The 20,334-nt window shown below is 38.0% G+C and overlaps 1 protein-coding gene across 14 annotated transcripts in view; it reads left to right on the top strand.

Annotated features, from left to right (window-relative positions):
• HECW2 (HECT, C2 and WW domain containing E3 ubiquitin protein ligase 2) overlaps nt 1-20,334 on the top strand; it is a 388,387-nt gene that overhangs the window by 245,676 nt on the left and 122,377 nt on the right. For all 14 annotated transcript variants that reach the window (XR_010150180.1, XM_063791409.1, XM_063791410.1 and 11 more), the window contains 4 exons: nt 7,359-7,453; nt 12,217-12,292; nt 16,722-16,891; nt 19,230-19,372. Coding sequence is in view for 12 of the 14 variants with exons in the window: in XM_063791409.1 (XP_063647479.1) it covers nt 7,359-7,453; nt 12,217-12,292; nt 16,722-16,891; nt 19,230-19,372 (484 nt within the window). In the remaining 2 variants the exon portion in view is untranslated. The remainder of the gene's footprint in view (nt 1-7,358; nt 7,454-12,216; nt 12,293-16,721; nt 16,892-19,229; nt 19,373-20,334) is intronic.

The raw sequence follows: 20,334 nt of genomic DNA, 5'->3' as shown, positions 1-20,334 counted from the left end.
TACTTTGAATTGCCATTAAAGGCATGAAGTAATTTCTTTTACCATCCTTACTAGTAAATCAGCACTCTAGAACTTTCTCTAATCCTGCTTCTGCCCCATAAGAAATGTCTTCTTTTCATATTCCAGTTTTCTGACTGGATTCTCTCTTAGGCCTTAAAAGAAATGTCATTTTTAAGGGAAAATGCTCACAAAAAGCAGAGAGAAAGGAAGGTCAGAAAGGGGAAGTAGGTACATTCAGCAGAATCCTAGCTAATAGCACAGCATATAGGAAAGTTTGGAAGAAAACTTGCCAACATGTGAATGAGGATGGTTTCTGGCAGGTGGAATTATGGATGATTTGTTTTTCCGACTTATGTCTATGTAACTTTCCAACATTGCCCCAGCTGGCACGACTATCTAAGTAATGAAGAAATAAGTGATAAAAGAATGTGGGAAAATGGAATGGGAAATAGCTGGTTTTACTTTCAGTGTGATTCCTCCTTTGAAAGGATCCTGGTGTTTAAAAGGCTGATCTAGCTGAGAAATATTGCCAACTGAACTTCAGGGGAAAAGGTAAAATCACTTCCTTTGGAGTGATTTTGGCAAAATCACTCCAAAATGCTGAAGGCTGCTGGTAATTATTGCCTGTTGGAGTGCACAGATTGATATTACAAGGCTCATGTGAACCCCTGGGAAGAAGTCAGTACCACGTGCTGCTATAGTTTGGAATATAATGTGAGAAAAAGCCCATTTACAGAGTATCCCCTTTGCTGTGATTGATTTTCTTTCTCCCTCCCAAAGTGTTAGAGATTCATAATGTCCTGGCTGATTAGGCTATAGTTAAATAGCTCTATCTTGACTGATTTCTCTACATCTCACCCTAGTATTTAATAGAAATGGGCTTGACATTGAAACTAGGAGTTGGGAATGAAGAAAAGAGAAGGGTTTTTTTTTTTCTTTTCTCCGTATTTTAGCATTTCCACCTTAATTCTTCTCACATAAAATTGGGAGTATTGCGGAGCATAATTGTAAAACTGGAAATATTCAGTGATGCATTTTTTAAAGACTGAGAAATGTAGTATAAGTAAAGTTCAGGACAGTGAATAGGAATTTCAGAAAGATTCTCCTTTGAATAAGTCTTTCTTCATTAATCAGAATGAAGCACTCCCTGCCCCCCCAAAACACTCACCCCCTACCCTTGCAATATAAAAGAAGTTGTAATTATATTTATAGTGCCTAGAAATAGTCTATGCCTTTGGGATGTCTTTTTTTTTTTTTTTTTTTTTTTTTTTTGAGACGGAGTCTTGCTGCGTCTCCCAGGCTGGACTGCAGTGGCGTGTTCTTGGCTCACTGCAACCTCCACCTCCTGGGTTCAAGCGATTCTCCTGCCTCAGCCTCCAAGTAGCTGGGATTACAGGTATGCATCACCATGCCCGGCTAATTTTTGTATTTTTAATATAGACAGGTTTTCACCATGTTGGCCAGGCTGGTTTCAAACTCCTGACCTCCAGTGATCCACCCACCTTGGCCTCCCAAAGTGCTGAGATTACAGACGTGAGCCACCGTGCCCGGCTGGATGTCATTTTTAAAACCCATTGTCTGGCTAGAGCATTCTTAAAGGGACTCACAATGGAATGTTGGTTGAATCTCTGGAGCTGATTGCATGGAACTTTTTTTTTTAATTGTGAAGAGATTAGACAGTTTCTAAAATATTTTCCACCTCCAATCCTGAAAATGCAAAGTATTTAAAAATGTTTGTTTTTATCTGCAGAAAGGAAATTTGTTTATCTTTAACTCACCAGAAGTCCAAACAAAGGTTTAAAAATCTCTGAAAATTGATCTATTAAAGTTCCAGGGAAAACCTGGATTTGAGCACTATGTAGACTATTTGTGAATTTAAGATGGCTTTAGTTTGTCTGGATAAATCCCCAGAGGAGGCAGGTAGTCCAAATTTATTTCATTATAGGGCTTACCTGAATGGATTTGAAGGACAAAACCAAGTATAAATGTGGGTAGATGAGCCTCAGGGCATTCAAGAGGAGGGCCAGCTTCATCTACACTTACTTGTCATAAGACAGTCAAGTATTCAAGAGAGCTCAGGCTCACAGAACCTGAATGGGTCATCTGTGCAGTATGCATTTGTGAGTTTTAAATTTTAAGAGGTTTCAAAAGTACTGGCAGGCCAGAATGTCTGTTTCATTCTGTACAGTCTTTTATGGGTTATGGTCATTCATTTATTCATATTTGCTTTTTGTTCTTCCTTCCCACCTTCCATCCATCTGTCCATCTATCTCCTCATCTATCCTGAAGTATTCATTGAGTGCTACCTTTGTGCTGGGTCTTATTCTAGGTGCTCACTAAATCTTGTATCAATGAGTGAGCTTAGAGTACTAAACTTCATCCTACATTGCTATGTACTGAATTGATATGTGATCATTGAGGAATATGACAAAACACTGATATTTGTATAAATTACATAGCGATTTCACATACTTACCCATCCCAGCCCTGGGAAATGTATATAGGATTAGGAAACAGTATGCAAGTGACAACTGTGAGTGAGAGTCTTTTCTCTGAGTGGTGCTCAGGTTGGTACCTTGCCAGAATAGATGTGTCATGGGTGCCTTTTTATTTGGTGTAGATGGGGTGGCCTCGGTCTCTTATTTTTACTATCAGAGCCTTTTCTGTAACTTTCACCATTCCTAAGTCCCCTCCCACCAATATCAGAAAGGTCTTTTTGCCCCTTGGATGGAGATTTAATGCTTTTCATCCCCCATCTTCACACTTTATATTTTAGGCCCAGTTAGTTCTCTAGTCCTATTAGGTTTCTGCCACATCTGCATGGATATTGTCCCTTTTGTTTTTCTGAGTTTTAGCAGAGGAAAGCCTGGCCATTTCAGGCTCCACTGGCCCTTGTTAAAGAGAAGACAACTTCCAGTGACATGTAACTGACAAGTGAGCATGTCACTGGCATGTGGGTAAATTTCCTCAAACGCATGAAGAGTAAAGCTGTGAATAAGAATCATAATATTAATAGTTTAATGAAAACACATAGGACAATGGTGAAAGTCATGTTCTAGAATAAATTACGATTAGCTTGATTCTTTAAGATTATTCTACCATTTAAGTAAAATAGATATGATTAAAGGAAGAAGGACATTTTTATTCCATCCATCTTTATGCTTCAAATATTCAACTTCTAGAAACTTGGGGAAAATCCAGACTCTCTAAATAGGAACAGGCTGTTAACTACTGCCTGAGTGAATCGTGTAGCTATTTAAGATGATGGATGAGATCCTAGTCTGAGGCAAAACCATTTCTTGCAGGGAGTGGCTTGTAGAACCTTTTTGCAGAGAGGGCTTGAAATATAATCTTATATAATTGCCTAGGGTTAATACAGCTGAGTTGTGATTGCTTTTCTAAAAAATAATTTTGAATAGGTAATATACGAAAGAGTATAACGTTTAAAAAGTACAAAAATCGAAAGTAAACGTCTCCCCAGCTTCATGTCCAGTTGCCAGTTTTCCCACCCTGAAGGCAACCACTACAACTAGTGTCAAGTTATCTATCTGGAAATATTTTATTCATATACAAACCCAGAAATGTATTCTTCTTTTAAACAGGTGGTAGAATGGTTGATTTAAAATGCAGTGTCAGAATTTCACAGTTACAGAAACCCCTTTACTCGAGAACAGGTTTAAGTTCCTAAACACTGTTCAAAGCCCCTCTGCCTCCCCAGCTTGCCCTGGAATATGCCCAAAGTGACGTCTCACAAATGACCACCCTCCAACCCATGGTAGAGGGGAGCAGGCATGCTGCTACCCTGAGGGACATCTTCATTTGTATTTATGAAAATTAGTAAGTCAAAAAATTGAAAATAATGGGGCTTTTCTGTTTAAAGAACATTCAAATACAGAGTGCTAAATCTGTATTTTAGCAATGCTATAAGCAAATGTATCCTGAAGATTATCAAAAGGGCCCCTTATATTGCCATGATCTATGACTGGCTTCAGCTGTCCAGAAGGGACCTCAGAGAGCAGATGCCGCTCATCCTCTGTTCTCTTCCTCCTGAGGCTAGACCTGGCTCAGCCGATATCAGGTCCTTACAGGTTCATACAGGATGCCTTTCCCTTTTCCTAGCTCACTGCCCTCTGAGGCAACATGCTTTTGATTGGTGAATTCAAAATACTCTTTTTATAGCCCAAAAGAATGGAGATAGATAGATATATAACATATATTATATATTTGGATATATATAAGTATATGCAAATATTAAAATATGTTTCTATACAAATATATATTTTACATATATATATATTTTTTATTTTTTTTCCATAATTTGAGGCCAGCAGGGGGAGATGTTGCCTGCCACATCAGGCTGTGGGGAAAAGCAGCTAGGATAGATGGACTCATTCATTGCTCTTTGGTACATGTCCTCCATCTCTCCTGCTTATGAACAGGAGGGCTGGGCTCTGTTGATCACTGGGATCCTCCCTAATCAGTCATCGTGCCTGTGCTTACTTCCACCTGCCTTTGTATATATTTCTCAGAAATAGCTTTTTACAAAAAAAACAAAATGCTCCTCTTGCAGTCAGAGGTTACACATTGTAGGTGCAACAGAAGCCTATGCCCCTGGGCACCAACTTCCCTTTTCCATCCTTCTGAGCATTCTTCCGTTACCTCTTCCAATAACCAAAATATTCAAATATATTAATCAAAATGCTGCTCTCCCCCTTTGTCAGAGGGGATGTTGCTTAGTTACACCATTTTTAAAAATCTTGTATGATGTTCTAAAACATTAAATAACATTTAAAGATGAAAACTCCCACTCAGAGTGGAACATTCCGATATTTTTAGGGGCAGGAATCTTCACTGATGTCCTGCTGAAGGATCCAGCTAGTTTTCATCCCTACGCAAACCACTCCTCATTCTGTCCAGGACTGTTTTCCTCTCTAGTGACCAGCCTGTGTGTGTGGTTTTGTAATGGGTGATCTGTGGAAATCCCCTCAGCTTTTTGCTCCTGCGACACACAGCTCTGTAGCACTGGTGGGGGTGGGGGGATTGGATCATGCCCACAAAATCTACTTTTGTGCAATTCGAGATACATTGATCTTAGTTTCAGGGATTCTACTTTGTCATCTGGGTTGGAGATTTTTGTTATAGCAAGGAATAAAGTAACACCCAAAATGGGTCAGCTAGCAAAGTTGGCATGATTATCATCATCCTCCAAAAAAAATAAGCAGTCACATTTTTTTTATCTCATTGTCTGTTACCTAGTTGACTATTAAAACCTTAGGAAAAGAAGATGGCATCCTTACTTGAGACAGAGTTAGGGGAAGATATCTTATAAAAATGCACTTCTCTCTGTGGAAAAAATGGCCTGCTCACTCGCTAACCATTGATTTGATCTATGAGGTGCTGCCTGTAGACAGAGCCACGGATGTTTGCTTCCCCAGCATGAAGAGTGTGATACCAATGAGCTCATGTCCAGAGAATTCAATCCCCATGCATGTTACCACACTTTACTCTGCTCGGACCGTCCTCGTGCACACTACTTAGCTTTGTTCTTGCAGACTACATGCTATTCGTCTTGGAAAAAAGCAAGTGGGAGAGTAAAGTTTGCTCAGATCTGTCCAGCTATTACTATTTCAGAAATAACCAGTAATCTGTGTTTGTGTTCAGGAAAGTCATTTGCAGAAGAGTTCTCAGGGAGGCAAAGTAATAGTAAAGCTAGAATTCCTGCGTAGGTCATCTCGCCATTCTTCAAACCCAGCATGCTTCATCTGTGCCTCCCTGCTTTTGCCACTCCTTAACTCTCTCTAGCCCCATTTTGCTCATCCATTAGACCTGTTTTTTCCATGACACCTTTCTGACTCCACCATGTCCTCTCTCATCTTCTCTACGCTCTCTATGCTGTTCGACCTGGTGCTCTTCCTTTTTAGTGTGTGTCTTCTGTATTTTGCCATGCCTGTGATTGGCATCTCAGCAGCTACACTACAGAACACCCGCTAGACCAGAAACCTTTCCTTGATTCCCTTGCACTGTCTGGCACATTGCTTCCTGGCCATGTGCTGTGGCAGGTACGTAGTAAAAATCTTCTGGCCAATGATGCTTATTAAATTATGAATTATTGGATAGTGACTCACATAAATAATATAAGGACTCAATATTTTTACCCCATAACAACTTTTGTTTTTTTGAGATTTAGTATTTGGTCATTGGTAGGAAGAGTGTAATGATATAAATTCCTGGAAGAGGATTTTTCTTCAGTTATCATATCTTTCTCTTAAAATAAGGAAACCAAAGACCCTGCAGGAGGCCATTTGGTACAGTCGAGAAAGTCAGTGAAAGATGAACTTCCTTAGGGAAATACATTGAGCAGCCCCACTTTAATAGTCCTGGTGACTCATTTGAGAGAGGAACTCCCTCCCGTAGCCTAGGATTCTCCCTCCAGGGCCTGCCCATCAGCATCCTTGCATATTTAGAACGACACCTTGGGAGAAATGCATCTCGCAGTGACACTTCAGTGACTCAGACGCTTTGTATACAGAGAAATTCCAGTGACTGTAGGTTTATCTTTAACACAGTTTGGTTTCATGCTTTGGAATTGTAGTTACTTTCCAAAAACCATAATTGGCATTTGTATTACTTTCTATCAAAGTGGAATTATCAGAAAAAAACGTATGAAATGTGTGGATTGCCACAAGCTGTGAGATATAGACATCAGTTGTTTGTAGATTTGATCCCTGTCTACTGGGTGTATTTAAATGACTTGGAAAATTAAAATAATATAAATTTACAGATCCTGTCACTAGAGAATCTACTACAGTATACTTCCATGCTTTGTTAGACTGCTTTTCCTCTATTTCCATTGAGAGCTACAGTCAATGTAGATAGAGGTTATGAGTGAAGGCTTTGGAATCAGACAGCTCGGGTTTGAGTCCTAACTCTCATTTCTTATCTGTCTGACCTACAGCAAACCTCAACATCTCATCTGTAATATGGGGAAAGGAATTTCTGCCTCCCAAGGTTCTGTGAGGGTTCACTAACAACATGAACGTGAGACATAACATTGTGGCACATTAAGGAGCACCTCAATAAATGCCAGCTAGTCCCATTCTTATCGCTACACTATTTCTATTTTGGCATGTTGTTTTGGTGCATCATTTTTCTGATATGTTCAAGAGGTTACAAAGTTTTGGAGGAGCATATAAAATCAAACAGAAATTGATGTAATCTGTTGGCGCTGAGTGGAAAAATGAGGTCATTCAGAGTCATGAGTAGGATTCCCTGAGAGGTGGTATGGTGGATTTCCACAGCTGATTCCTACATGACTTGTTTCACTGTTTAAATTACTGTTTTCTCCAATTGCTTTGCAGCGGAGATAAAAATCTGTTTTAAATATTACCACGGCATTAGTGGAGCCCTGCGAGCCACAACCCCCTGCATCACCGTGAAGAACCCAGCTGTGATGGTGAGTGCCCCTCGCTGCCAGCTTCCTTGTGAGATCCATGCTGGGTCTTGATTTCTATTTTTGCCTGTGCGGCCCTGACAGGGTTATGAGGAACAATGAAAAAGGAAACACATAACAGTGTGGGCACTGTTATAGGAAAGGAAATAGCTTACAAGGTTGTCACACCTGAATCCCTAATTCGAATCAGTAGAAACATAGGATTTGATTTGTAACCGCCATTTGTAGAGTCGACTCTCCAGGGAACCCATTCATGAAGCAAAGTAGCAAGTGCCCCATTTTGGAAGGTTTAAACTTAGTCTAGGTGACCAGTTGGTAGGAAAGAGTGGCATTGCATCTTATGTGAATTTTAACCATTTAAATTATGGGTGATTTACCTGCCAGTCAACTCAAGGAGCCGTTGCTCGGAAGGGAGTCTAAGTTGGCAGTCACAAGTGCACTGTTTTCCTTAAGGTCTTAGTGCTGGTTCCTTCTCAGTGCTGAGTTTGGATCTAGTGTCTAGAGATACGGCTCATATTTTGGGTAAGATGTGGCCACTCAAAGGAAGTCAACTTCTTTAACTTCAGAAGTTGACTTCAGAAGTCAGGCCTTCAGTTGAAGAAACAGATATCTAATTTACTTTTGTAGGAAACTTGTTGTGTTGGACTTTTGAAAGAAAGCCTGCCCGTTTCCAACATGGCAATTTTGTGATTTTTTAAATTTTATTTTAGAACCTAACAGTCTCACAATACACAGCTACACTGTATATGGGTGGTTGGACTCAGATGGTTTGGGGAGATTCTTAGAGTCCAAGATATGTAAATTACTTCAGTTTTAATTAGTCATTACTAAAAATGAGGTCATGAAAGCATAGAAAAAATACTGACTCCTATGACATAGAATCTTTACAACATTGTATGTGTGGGTATATGTGTATATACACATTTATAGATGCTTGCATTTTTGGAAACAGGCAAGTAGTCAGGTTGAAATTCAGAAAGCAGTCTTTGCAAATGGCACTTTGAAATTGTTCAGACTCACCCTATGCTGTCTCTGATAGTGCTTGTACCTCTATATCAAGCAGTCTTTCCCTCTCATCTATTAATTTAAACAAATATTCATTAAATGTCTGCTAAGTAAGCATTGTGCCACCACTACAGATGAAATGATGAAGAAAAACGCCATCATTGATCTCGTAGGTCTGGTGCAGAAGAGAGACGTCAATCAAATATTATATTTATTTGAGTGATAATTGTATGAGAGGGAGCAAAATGGGGCAAGAGAGCATGTTCTATGTAGTAGGATTTGTCCTGATCAGGAAATTCCTGGAAGGCTTACCTGAAGGTGTGTCCGAGAGACAAGCTGAAGAATGAATAGAAGTTTTATAGGTGAAGAGGGAGGGAAGAGCGTTGCAGGCAGAGGGAATAGTGTGTGCAAAATCCTCAACATCTAAGTACTCTGCTCACATTAGAATTATATTTGAGTTTCCATTGTAGTAAACATAGTGTAGAACATAAAAGAGAAGCCTACATTTACTATATAAGACTTTGAAGGTCACAAAGAGAATAGCAATTGTTGATTACAAAGTCTGCCATGTCACATAGTAAGCACTGGAACAGACTTTAGTTAATATTCTAAAAAAGGAAAGTTACAAAACTAGAAGAGTGGGGCTGTTTTTAATAAAATCTTTAAAAAAAATCATTGTGTCTGAAATTAGACAACAGCTTCCAAACATGATTAAGCATTTTCTGGATTTAGATTTTTTTAGACTTGAGCAATTTCAGTATTTAGATATCATCGAAGGCAGTGGGAGTTTACGGTTTGTTGAACACTGATCTTATTCCATTGATTTTTGCATTGAGATTGCTCTGTCAAAGCCTGTGGATAGTTTGGAGATAATTTGCTTCAAACAGGTTTCAGAGCATCTTGAAAGCGTCACAGATACAACACTGGCAATCAGTATAGTGTATTTTGGTTCAGAGACTGAATAATGCAATGGGTCGTTAATCGATTTCTGACCAAGCTTGAGACAGTTTGGTCTATGTCCAAAATTGAAAGGCTGTACCTCATGGGCACCTCATTTTGGGGATCAGGTCTATGTTTCTATAATAGCATGATGGTCATCTAGGTATATGACATGTGTTTAGTTATGTGACTGATTAACATCCTTGATACTTACAAATCCCACTTAGTACAATTATACCATGGCCAGATACAAAGAATAGACCTGGAAGATGTAATTGAGAAACTCCACAGGGAAGGAAATGAGCTGTCATGCTAATCATGTGGTCTCTTTTCTCACATATCCTATTGCAATGAATTGAAGATTAAAAAAAAAAAGGGGGACGTCTCTGTCATTTGTATTTTGTTTTCATTGTCATTCATCAGCATACACAGTGATATGTGTCTCAGATACTTGGAACAGGAAATCTTTCAGCTTCAGGGACAAATTAAGGCTGCCATTACTCACTACCATGTATTGTTTCAACACTTGGTTGACGTTCTTATTTCTGGGTTTTCCTGGAATGAATCTATGGAGTGAGTTTATTTTAAAGCTAGTCTCTAAACATTGAGTGCAGATGTGTTTATTATCCCTAATATCCCTGTATCTAGTGGTAATGCCTGGTTTTTCCTGGCTTTATTGTAATGAATGATAAAAATTGAATTATTTGGATATGATTTCAGATGAGCATTTTGCCAGAGTTGTTGTTCAGGACACTTTTTCTGTGAAGTCTTTGAGAATTGTTTCAGGAAGCCTTTTGCCAGAGGGTGAATTACATTTGAAAAATGAGAATTAGAGGTCATTTTCTTTCGTTTCTCATAATTTCTTATAATTTTCAAATAGGTTTTAAATGAAGACAGGTTATGAATTGTTTCAGCCTCATTAAACTCATTTAGCACAAATATCCATAGCCGACAGAGATGTGTTTTGAGGGGTGGCACATCTTACTGGGGCATGTGGCCCATTTGCAGAGAGGCCGCAGTTTCTAGGATATCTTCCTGTGCCCAGGCACAGAAGGAATGGCAGGTTACCGAGGGTGTGTCTCAGTCGTAGTCCAGCGTAGTGTGTGGTGAAAGCAGGATGAGATGGCCACAGCAGTTAGTTCTCTGGCCAGTGTACTGCTGCCTCTGCCCTAGTTAATCTGGAAATGCTGAGTCAGAGGAGTACAATACAATATAATAAACCACACATGTTTGTTGAGAGCCAACTCTATGACCCAGGAATTGGATCTATAGATGGAAGGAAAAACAGATACCTGGATGGACCCTGGTGTGTTGCAGAGGACATGTGAAGCAATCAGGATGCAGTTAAGTGGCACACAAAATAGTTTGACTAAGGTACAGGAGTTACAGTGGAGGCAGTAGAAATTTATACTTCAAAATTTGAATGGAATTTCTCAACTTTGCTTGGATTAGTGATGGCTTTTATCTCCTGGGGATGTATGATTTTTATAAGAGTGTGGGGAATGCAGCAAAGATAAAGGGGAGAAAGAGTTTAAAAAAAAAATCAGACCTGGACAGTAGTTAAGTAGTAAAAGCAAATTCAAATCAGAAACTATTGCATTAGGGGAAAAGAGAACTCAATATAGAATTGGCTCAATTCCAGATACAACCAGGGAAAGTGGGGGTTAGTAGCCAAGAAGCAGGGTTGGAGTGGAGGGATTGGCAGATGGAAATTTACCAAGAGCTTAGGGGGACTCTTGTTAAACTGACCTAACAGAATTCTTGCTGATGGCGGGGCCAGAGTGATCAGATATCACATGGAGGATGGTGGGAGATGAGGAGTTCGATCTGATATCAAGGGTGATCACATATTGAGGGTGGGGATTGACTCTAAACTGACTTACCAGGGATTTTGCTAAAACTAAACTCTATAAGGATGGAGATAAAAGCCCAAGGCCTGCCTAGTTGAGCAGAGAGCTCCAAAGAGCCTGAGTAAAGTTTGCTCAAGGAAATCATCTTTGTCAGAAGAATTTAATCTAAACTTCAGAATTAAAATGTGGTTCTATTTCCCACATTTAGGTATATTCTGCCTTCAATTCTGTTGACTTCTTTTGACTTATTTTGCAGAGTAATATGAAGGTTTTTCTTCCTAATGTACCACAAATTGTGCATTAATTGTACATAATTTGAGAGAAAGGTCTAAATTTGCTAGGTGGTTTATAAATTACTGGCTTCTTGTGAGGTATAATTTACTCAAAAGCTTTCAGGAAAAGGTTATCAGTATAATAGCACTGCAAATTCTTATTATTGCTAATTATAGTAGCATGTGCCATGTACCTGCAGCACAATAGAACACAAGCCTACAAGGGAGATAGGACTCCATGTGGATTTTCAGAAATACTTGACGAGAGAGCATAATTCTGTATATATGGGTAGGTCTGATATGAATCAATTGTTTCGTTTATTCTAGGTTTTCCTAACAAATCTGAAGGAACTTGATGTTTGGTTTTTAACTAAAGAGAATGTTTAATATAGTAATAGTAATATATTTACTACAAATCAACTATATTCTTATCAAAGGGAAAAAAGACATAGTTTGATTCATAGTTATTGGAAATTTTGAAGCTTATATATTTTTTGTTTGTGGTAAAGATTAAATTTTAGTCTTTCCTCCAATAATCAGCATTTGTGTCTCTGTTCCAAGATTGGGAAATGAAAGGACACATGATACAATACCCGTTTGATGCAAAAATCATTGCATTTAGGAACATACATGGTTTCCTAGTCAGATCCAGTGGCATCATATGCTTCTGAAACTTCAGATGCATGTTTTTTCTTTTCAGATGGGGGCAGAAGGCATGGAGGGAGGTGCTTCAGGAAACCTGCATTCTCGAAAACTTGTTAGCTTTACATTGTCAGGTAAGAATGTCTTTAAACGTGACATCCAGTTTGAAAGTGTACAGTTTCGAAGGTATGAATAGTCACTTCTTTCTACAGACTTTCGTATATGATATGATGATATGTGAACTAGTTTTGGGGGGTCATACTTCTGAAAATTCAAGTATATCTCTTACCATGATAAATTAATTATTAATATAAATTCAGAAATTATTTCTTCTACCAAGTTTTCTGGCGATAGACAGTCTATATAACTATGTATAGTTACTTTAAGAAAAACTGTAACGTAATGTGCTAACCTCACTGAGGAGCTTTGATTATTGAAAATAATTTATTCTTACTTCAGCTAGAGAAAGAAAAAATTTGAAGTCTGGAAAACAAAAGCCAATATACTTCTTTATCTGTGGAGGAATACACATGCAAATTGGAAAGTGGATAAGCCAATTATTTTTGGCTTGTTTTCTGATTAGTAAAATGTTCAAATTGCTTGTATGTTTACCATACAAGTAAAGCACGGCTTTTCAAGTTATGAGACAAGACTCATTTCCAGTTTGTAAGTTTGATTTAGTTAAAATCAGTAACTGAAAAAAAAAGAATAATGTCAGAGTTTACCACTAAAGGGATTTTTTTTGGGTAAAGCATCAATTTATATAAACTGAAAATTTTCATATACAATAATATACATCCCTATATTTATGTGTAGTAGGTTGCAATGTAAAATGTATTTCATACATAGGACACTGTTGAAAAAGTTTGAAGGGCACTGATTTTAGAAAATAAATTGGTAGTCATAAAGTCAAGAATAAGAAAATCCATATTTGAAATAGACTTTTAAAACAGATAACTATGCTACAATACATAGAAAATAAAGTCTAATGGATCTCCTTCACTGGAATATGTTTTGTTTTCATTTTTCTGTAGTTTTAGTACTTCCAAAATTTAAATTAGATCCACTTTTCTTGATTGCAAAAAACAAACAAACAAAAAACATGTTGTGAGAGTGAGCGTTAAAAGACCTGATCCTGAAACAGACTCTTCCACAACGCATAATTACCACATATGACTAAAGTGTACACATCAGTTCATTGCTGGCCCATGGCCTTCTGAGTATCTGTGCTTGGTTTTGCATGTTTCTCCTTTTCCCATATGAGCTTGCTTTTTTGCTTTGCTTCCCTGGTGAATTTCAGCAGCTGTAAACTAGTGACTTATTGTTCAAATTTGGCCAATAAATTTGTTTTGTTAGGAACCATCAGGGTTTAAAAAATATCTAGGTTTGCAGAAGGGCACTAAAAATAACCACAGCCTGTGGTACTATCTCCCTACCCCTCTTATCTGCCTGTTTCCTAAAAACATTTTGGCTGGACACCTGTGCTTTAAACCTTCACAGTACTGAGGGTCTGAAGCTACTAAAATCCCTGGTGACAGGCAGGAAACAATTTGTCGACCCTGATAGCTCAGAAAATTTAGAGTATGACCACACCATGGGTTTCTTGTTTTCGTTTTTTTAATTTACAGGTAAAAAAAATTTTTTTTATGGTGTACAGCATGATGTTTTGATATAAACCATGGGTTTCTTAGTTTAAAATTATTACCCTATGCTTTTAGGTGATCCGTATCATTCTAAGCATGACACACACTTATTGGTTTTGACTCCAGATGGGATGTTATTAACTGACTATGTGAGAATGACCATCTGCAAGTTAAAAATCCTAGGGCATTTTCCTAAAAAGTAGGAAGTAAGCTTTGAGGCACAGCCAAATGCTTCTTCCTTACACATTTCTTCCAACATCGCACCTCTATTCACATGGAGGCTAGCTACCTAACATCTGTTTTATTTCTTACCATATAGCCAGACATTTGCAGACAGTGTACAGAAATGACTAGGAGCTGAAACCAATTCTATAATGTTAATTCTAAAAATTAATCTGGTTGTAGCATACTAACAGCGGATGATAATATTTATCTGAGAACATTTAAGCACTGTAGAATGGCTGCCTACAAATGTTCCACTCTTGATTATCTATGGATAGGTAGGGGCACAAATACTTGAATTTTATGGCTAAAATTAAAAATGTATTTTCATTAATATTTTAAACATACTGCAAATAAGGCTTTACTTAGGATATTTAACACATCAAACCTTTGTGACTTTGAGTCCTTCTTTGGCCCATTATATGGTGTGGATATTTGTGAGCAATAGCATATGTAAAAGACAAAAAAGAAAAGATCAGAAATGAGATGGATAAAGGGAACTGAATAATCAGATTAAAAATCATTGGTAGTTTATTGTATTTATTAAGGAAGATTTATTTGTACAACGTCCCATTGTGGAAAAATTTTGTATCAGGCTTATCTAACAGTGATATTATTTATCGCAGTGACTTAATTGTCTGGTGGAATGCTTTTTGTTCAAAGGAATATTTTTTGTGAATGATTTAGCTCTGTCAGACCTTGTGGCATTCATTTCTGTCTATGTTACTCTTTATTTACTACAAAGAGATCCCTTTTTTGGGCATAGATTTAATATATAAAGAATATCATTCTTCTGTCTGGGTTCAAGGGCAACATAATCAAGAAAGGCAAGAAAATGAATGTGGCAATTGCCTTTTCTTCTCAAAGCTGTTCCCTGCTGAAGAAAGCCAAGTGAAAGTAGCATCGTTAAACTGACAGTAAGATGCAAATTCTGCATTTAATAATGAGTACATAGTTTATGAAGTGTCAGGAATGGGGATTGCAAGGCTAATGAGATTATGGCAGCCTCTCTGAAGTGCCTATCTAGTTCTTTACCTGTCTTTTCCTTCTCCTACTGGTTTTCAGATCAAAGATCTTGCTATGTATTTCATGCAGTGTTCTCAATGCGCAGTGGCTCACGCCTGTAATCCCAGCACTTTGGGAGGCAGAGGTGGGCAGGTCATGAGGTCAGGAGATCAAGACCATCCTGGCCAACATGGTGAAACCCCATCTCTACTAAAAATACAAAAATTCGCTGGGTGTGGTGGTACGTGCCTGTAATCCCAGCTACTCAGGAGGCTGAGGTATGAGAATCACCTGAACCCAGGAAGCAGAGGTTGCAGTGAGCCAAGATCACACCACAGCACTCCAGCCTGGCGACACAGCGAGACTCTGTCTCAAAAAAAAAAAAAAAAATTGCTCTTAGTTTAATTTTTAAATATTTGCAGATATATCAAACTTTCCACCTCTACTGCCAGGTATGTGTCATTAGACATTTCTGGAGTGTTTTCAGCACGTGTACCTGGGCCATGAGTTCTTGTGGGCCACTGGTGAGCCACCTCCTGGGAGCACTCCTTCGAGAATACGGTTCTATGGACAATTTCAGGCCAATTCTATTTTTCTAAGAAAGACCTTGTATTTCAGGAATGGGCTTGTGTGGGATGACCCTGGTGACTTCCTATAATTTAAGAGTCACTATCCAGGATCTGGTTGCCAGCTAATCTGGGTAATTCAAAGGTCTTTGGAGGTTCAGGGGCCATATGCAGAATTTCTCTCTGAACTACAGTGTTCAGAACCTCCCTAGATTAATCTTCCAGCATTTTCTAAGATGACTTAGCTCCCAGGCCTATCTTATTCAAACTGATGTTCTCTGAAACGTTGAAGACTCAGTGGAGCCAGCTTTATTTCCTGACATGTTTGTGTCTCTTAGCCTGACCATGGAAAAACATACAGTCTCCTCACTAAATGGACTTTGGCTAGGACTTTTAGCAGCATATAGTGTGAAACAGCAATTTGTGAATCTAAGGTGAGTTATAGGACATTCTTCAAATATTTAAGTTACTTTACTGGCTATTTAAAATAGCAGGCAGCACTTACATTTCAGAAAACCTTTCTCCTAACATTCATCACATTTATGGAATATATATGACATTTTAAATGTGGTACAAATGGATATATGCTCTGATGTTTCATCTCCAATTAAACTTAGTTCTATGTATATGTAGAAGATTCATTTTTCTCTCATGAAGGAACATGTTTTTCAGTGAACTGCTTACTCAGTATTTCTCTCAAAACATTGTCTGAAATTCTGGTTGCCGAATTACATTGCTCTAGGAAAAAGGTGGTGAAGATGCACATGTTGGAATCAAAAGAGTTCCCAGGAAAAGTCAGTTTAGGGATGTGAGCTGGTGCTAAAGGTTTGGCTTCACTTTTGCGGCCTGTTAGGTGACCCCTCTGCTGAAATTACTACCATAACCCATTTGTCTTCACTTACCTAAGCAATCATAGTGTGAATAACTGCTATTGTGTTACAGAGTCGTTTCTGTTTAGAGCCTCCTGTGTGTTTATTTAAGAACAAATTATCTTTGAGCTGCTTGTTCTAATCAGGACATATGGATCCTTCCTTCTTCTGTCCCTTGTTCTCTCCCTTCCTCCTTTCTTTCCTCCCTCCCTCCTGCTTTCTCTTTGTCCCTCCCTCCTTCTCCCTCTTTCTTTAAAGATCTTAGGGCAGTTGGGCTAAAGAAAGGGATGTTCTTCAATCCTGACCCTTATCTTAAGATGTCAATTCAGCCAGGAAAGAAGAGCAGTTTCCCCACCTGTGCCCACCATGGGCAAGAGAGACGGTCTACTATCATCAGTAACACCACCAATCCAATTTGGCACCGAGAGGTAAGATGATCCTCAGGGGTCTCCTACTTGATGGTGAGGAAGTCAGCCCAGTCTCTCTCTTTCCTTGAGACTTTTGCATCCCTCAGGTTGTTTATGAAGTGTCTAGGGGTTCTGCTGGGAAGGGGTACAATGAGAATGAGCTATTCCCATCTCTCCAGAGCCAGGTCTAGGGTAAGACAAATGAAGCTGTCACATCAGGGGAACAATTTAAGGAGCCTCCAAAAAACTCAATTGTTAAAATAAAGATCTTAATGCAGTTTTTTTAAACTCACAATTAATGCAAAAAATTCATAATGAATAAAATATGAACATTTAAAATAAGGACAGGATCAGTAACATTGCCTTGTAGAGTCAAAGTGGGGCCTGAGGCAAGAGGAAAAATCAGCAATACTGATCTTGTTTTATTTAAAATTTTGATATTTTGTTGTAGCATACATTTAGTACAAATTAAAGGAATTTCTCTCTCTGCGGGCTTTGGCAAATGTTTTATGAATTTCTAGAGTTTTGTTAATTAGATGAGCCATTCAAGGAGTCATCATCCTGAGTGAAGCCAGATTGTGTTGATGGTATTTTAGACTTCCTCACAGCTACAGTATGCTACCAGTCATCTTAGTGCACCATATCAGTGAAATCAAGCAAAGGGTTTTCTCATTTGAACTACGGAAAGTCAAAGAATGAACAAATAGACACTTCTTATCTAGTGAGCAAAGCTTGAGCTCTCCCTCCATTTCTTGGAGATCTGAGGCATGTTTTACATAACTAGTGTGAAAATCTTTCTGGGCTGGCATAGGAGTTACACAGTTAATTAGATCATACCCTAAATATTTAATGACAACAATATGTTCTAACAATATTGTAGAAATATTTAATTGGAGAGAGGTATATCAGGGGATCTAAAACCGATTGCAGAAAAGATGTCGTTATCTGAGACTTGCCAACACAGCAAGGCATTTCTCCTGGGCAGTTCCTATGGTTTTAGATATTGAATATTGCTTGTGTTCTTACACTTGGTTTAAGAAACTACAAATGATCTCATCATGGTAAAAGAAAAAAAAAAAACTCTTAAGGGCATGCCACTTAGTCTAATGCACTTCAAAGCCTAGAAGAAATAAAAATATATCTCAATATGATTCTAGAAAGCACATAATAGATATGATAATGAAACAAGCAGTAACTATTTTCCTAACATTTTAAATTTGCAAAGTTTTTGACCATGTCACCAGTGCAAGCCTGAAAGGGAGGCACGAAGGATGAGATTATTATGTCTTCATTTTGGTGATTAAGAAATTGAAGCTTGAAGTGTTTATGGGACTAGCTATTCAGAGACAGAAGTGGGGCTTAAACTCGGCTTTTTTATTCTAAGCAAGTACTTTTTTCCATTAAGCAGACTGCCAAATTGCTTGGCCCTTTGGAAAACCTTAATTGTTATGACTAGATAAACCTAGAGGCACCTAAGTGAAAAGTTGGCGAACACTATTCACATCACTATAGTTGCATGGATACTGCCAGGGAAGCAGTGAAATAATTTAGGTTAGATTCCTGGCACCATCATTTACTTATCCTGAGATTCTCATCTTTAAAAAGAAAGTTACATCGTTGTAAAGATAAAGTGAAGATAATATATGTAAAAGTCTCTGTGAGTAAAGCTCTTCATATTTATTTTATATCCTTCTTAATGTCCGATCCAAATTTCCCCAGTGGCATTCTTAAAATGAAAACAACAAAAGCTATCTTAACCTCATACTTTTATTTTTCTGTCCCAGAAGAAATGACCCTGTATGCCTTTTAAACTTAAGGAAAAATTCCATTTAAACATTCTTTTAACATTTATCAGGGAAACCACAGTATTCTGCAGATGTTCCTATTTTAACCACTAAGTGGAGGAGTATTTTCAACTATGTTTTGCAACTTCAGAATTTCATGAGATTAGGAATTCAAATTGTCAATCAAATATACTAGTTAATTCTAATCCATTCTATAACAAGATATTAAATATCAAAGAATTGAGATACAATAAATGTAGGGAGTACTAAAATTGCATTGTGCATAACTTAATATTTGATAACATCTCCTAAAACTGTGAAACTAGGAAGGGCTGCATGATTGACTGAGAAGGCTTCTTTTGTCATACAGATCCTTGACTGCTGCTTTTTAATCATGGTGAATGCTAATGATTCTGAGTGAATAAAGGATTGACAATAGCTGCAGCTATTTCTAGCTATGTGGAACTCTGTATGTTGTTAGAATTTAAGAGATACCATTTCCTATACAAATAAAATGATATAGTATCATATTTGTCTTTCTTTTAAACCAGCATGTTATCTGTTTGTGTTTTCAGAAATATTCCTTTTTTGCACTTCTTACTGATGTCTTAGAAATTGAAATTAAAGACAAATTTGCCAAGAGCCGTCCCATCATCAAGCGTTTTCTGGGGAAACTAACCATTCCAGTCCAGAGGCTGCTGGAGCGACAAGCCATCGGGTAATCAGCCCTTACCTTTGGGGATCTTGTTGAGATTAGTTCATATAGGAAAAAATGACATGAAACTTGGTAGTCCTAGGACTTTTCATACTGATAAGAAGTAGTAACACAATTCTTTTAAAAATATAAGTGTCCTTACACTTATTAAAATGTACTTGACAAAAAAGTAGTTTATTTTAATTATATATGTTTTTTGCGTCTTTATCTTTTCCAAGATGTACCCACTGTTAATATTTCAGTGTCAAATCTCATAGTGTTTGATTGTCTCTCAGTATATTGGAGCTTTTTATAAAACCTTCTCCCTAGGGCAGAATTCTTGGATCAGGTTGATGCCTACCTTATCCTAAATAATTCCATCCAGAGAACTTGTTACTCTTGAAAAATGGAAACAATCTTGTCTTGGAGCCATTTAAAACGAGACCTAGACTTGAAGAAGTGTTATAATAAAGCTCCTATACATATACATTCATTCAAGCAACTAAAATTTATTCATTGACATTCTCTTAAAATTTAATGTGTAATTAATGTCTATTTTCTTTTTGTGAGCTTTTTATAAGTTGTGAATAAAGTAGTAAGTCATACTGAGGAGATAGAGAAGACCAAAAACAAGTTATGCAAATTAACAATGCATAGCTGACTAGAGGCTCTAAACTGTACAGTGGAGCAAAGAGTAGATAGAAGAAACATTGTGTCTTCCTTCTGAAATAGCCATTAGAGGGCAGAGGTGGAGTGATTTGGCACTATCCTTTTGATGATTCTCCTTAATTAAGAATAAGTTGGCCGGGCACGGCAGCTCATTCCTGTAATCCCAGCACTTTGAGCGGCCGAGGTGGGCAGATCACCCGAGGTCAGGAGTTCGAGACCAGCCTGGCCAACATAGTGAAACCCTGTCTCTACTAAAAATACAAAAAAATTAGCTGAGTGTGGTGGCGGGCACCTATAATCCCAGCTACTTGGGAGGC

This window comes from Pan troglodytes, chromosome 13 (genome assembly GCF_028858775.2).
Source record: "Pan troglodytes isolate AG18354 chromosome 13, NHGRI_mPanTro3-v2.0_pri, whole genome shotgun sequence".
NCBI lineage: Eukaryota > Metazoa > Chordata > Mammalia > Primates > Hominidae > Pan > Pan troglodytes.
The sequence above is the reverse complement of the archived record's forward strand: the minus strand, read 5'-3'. Positions and strand labels throughout refer to the sequence as shown.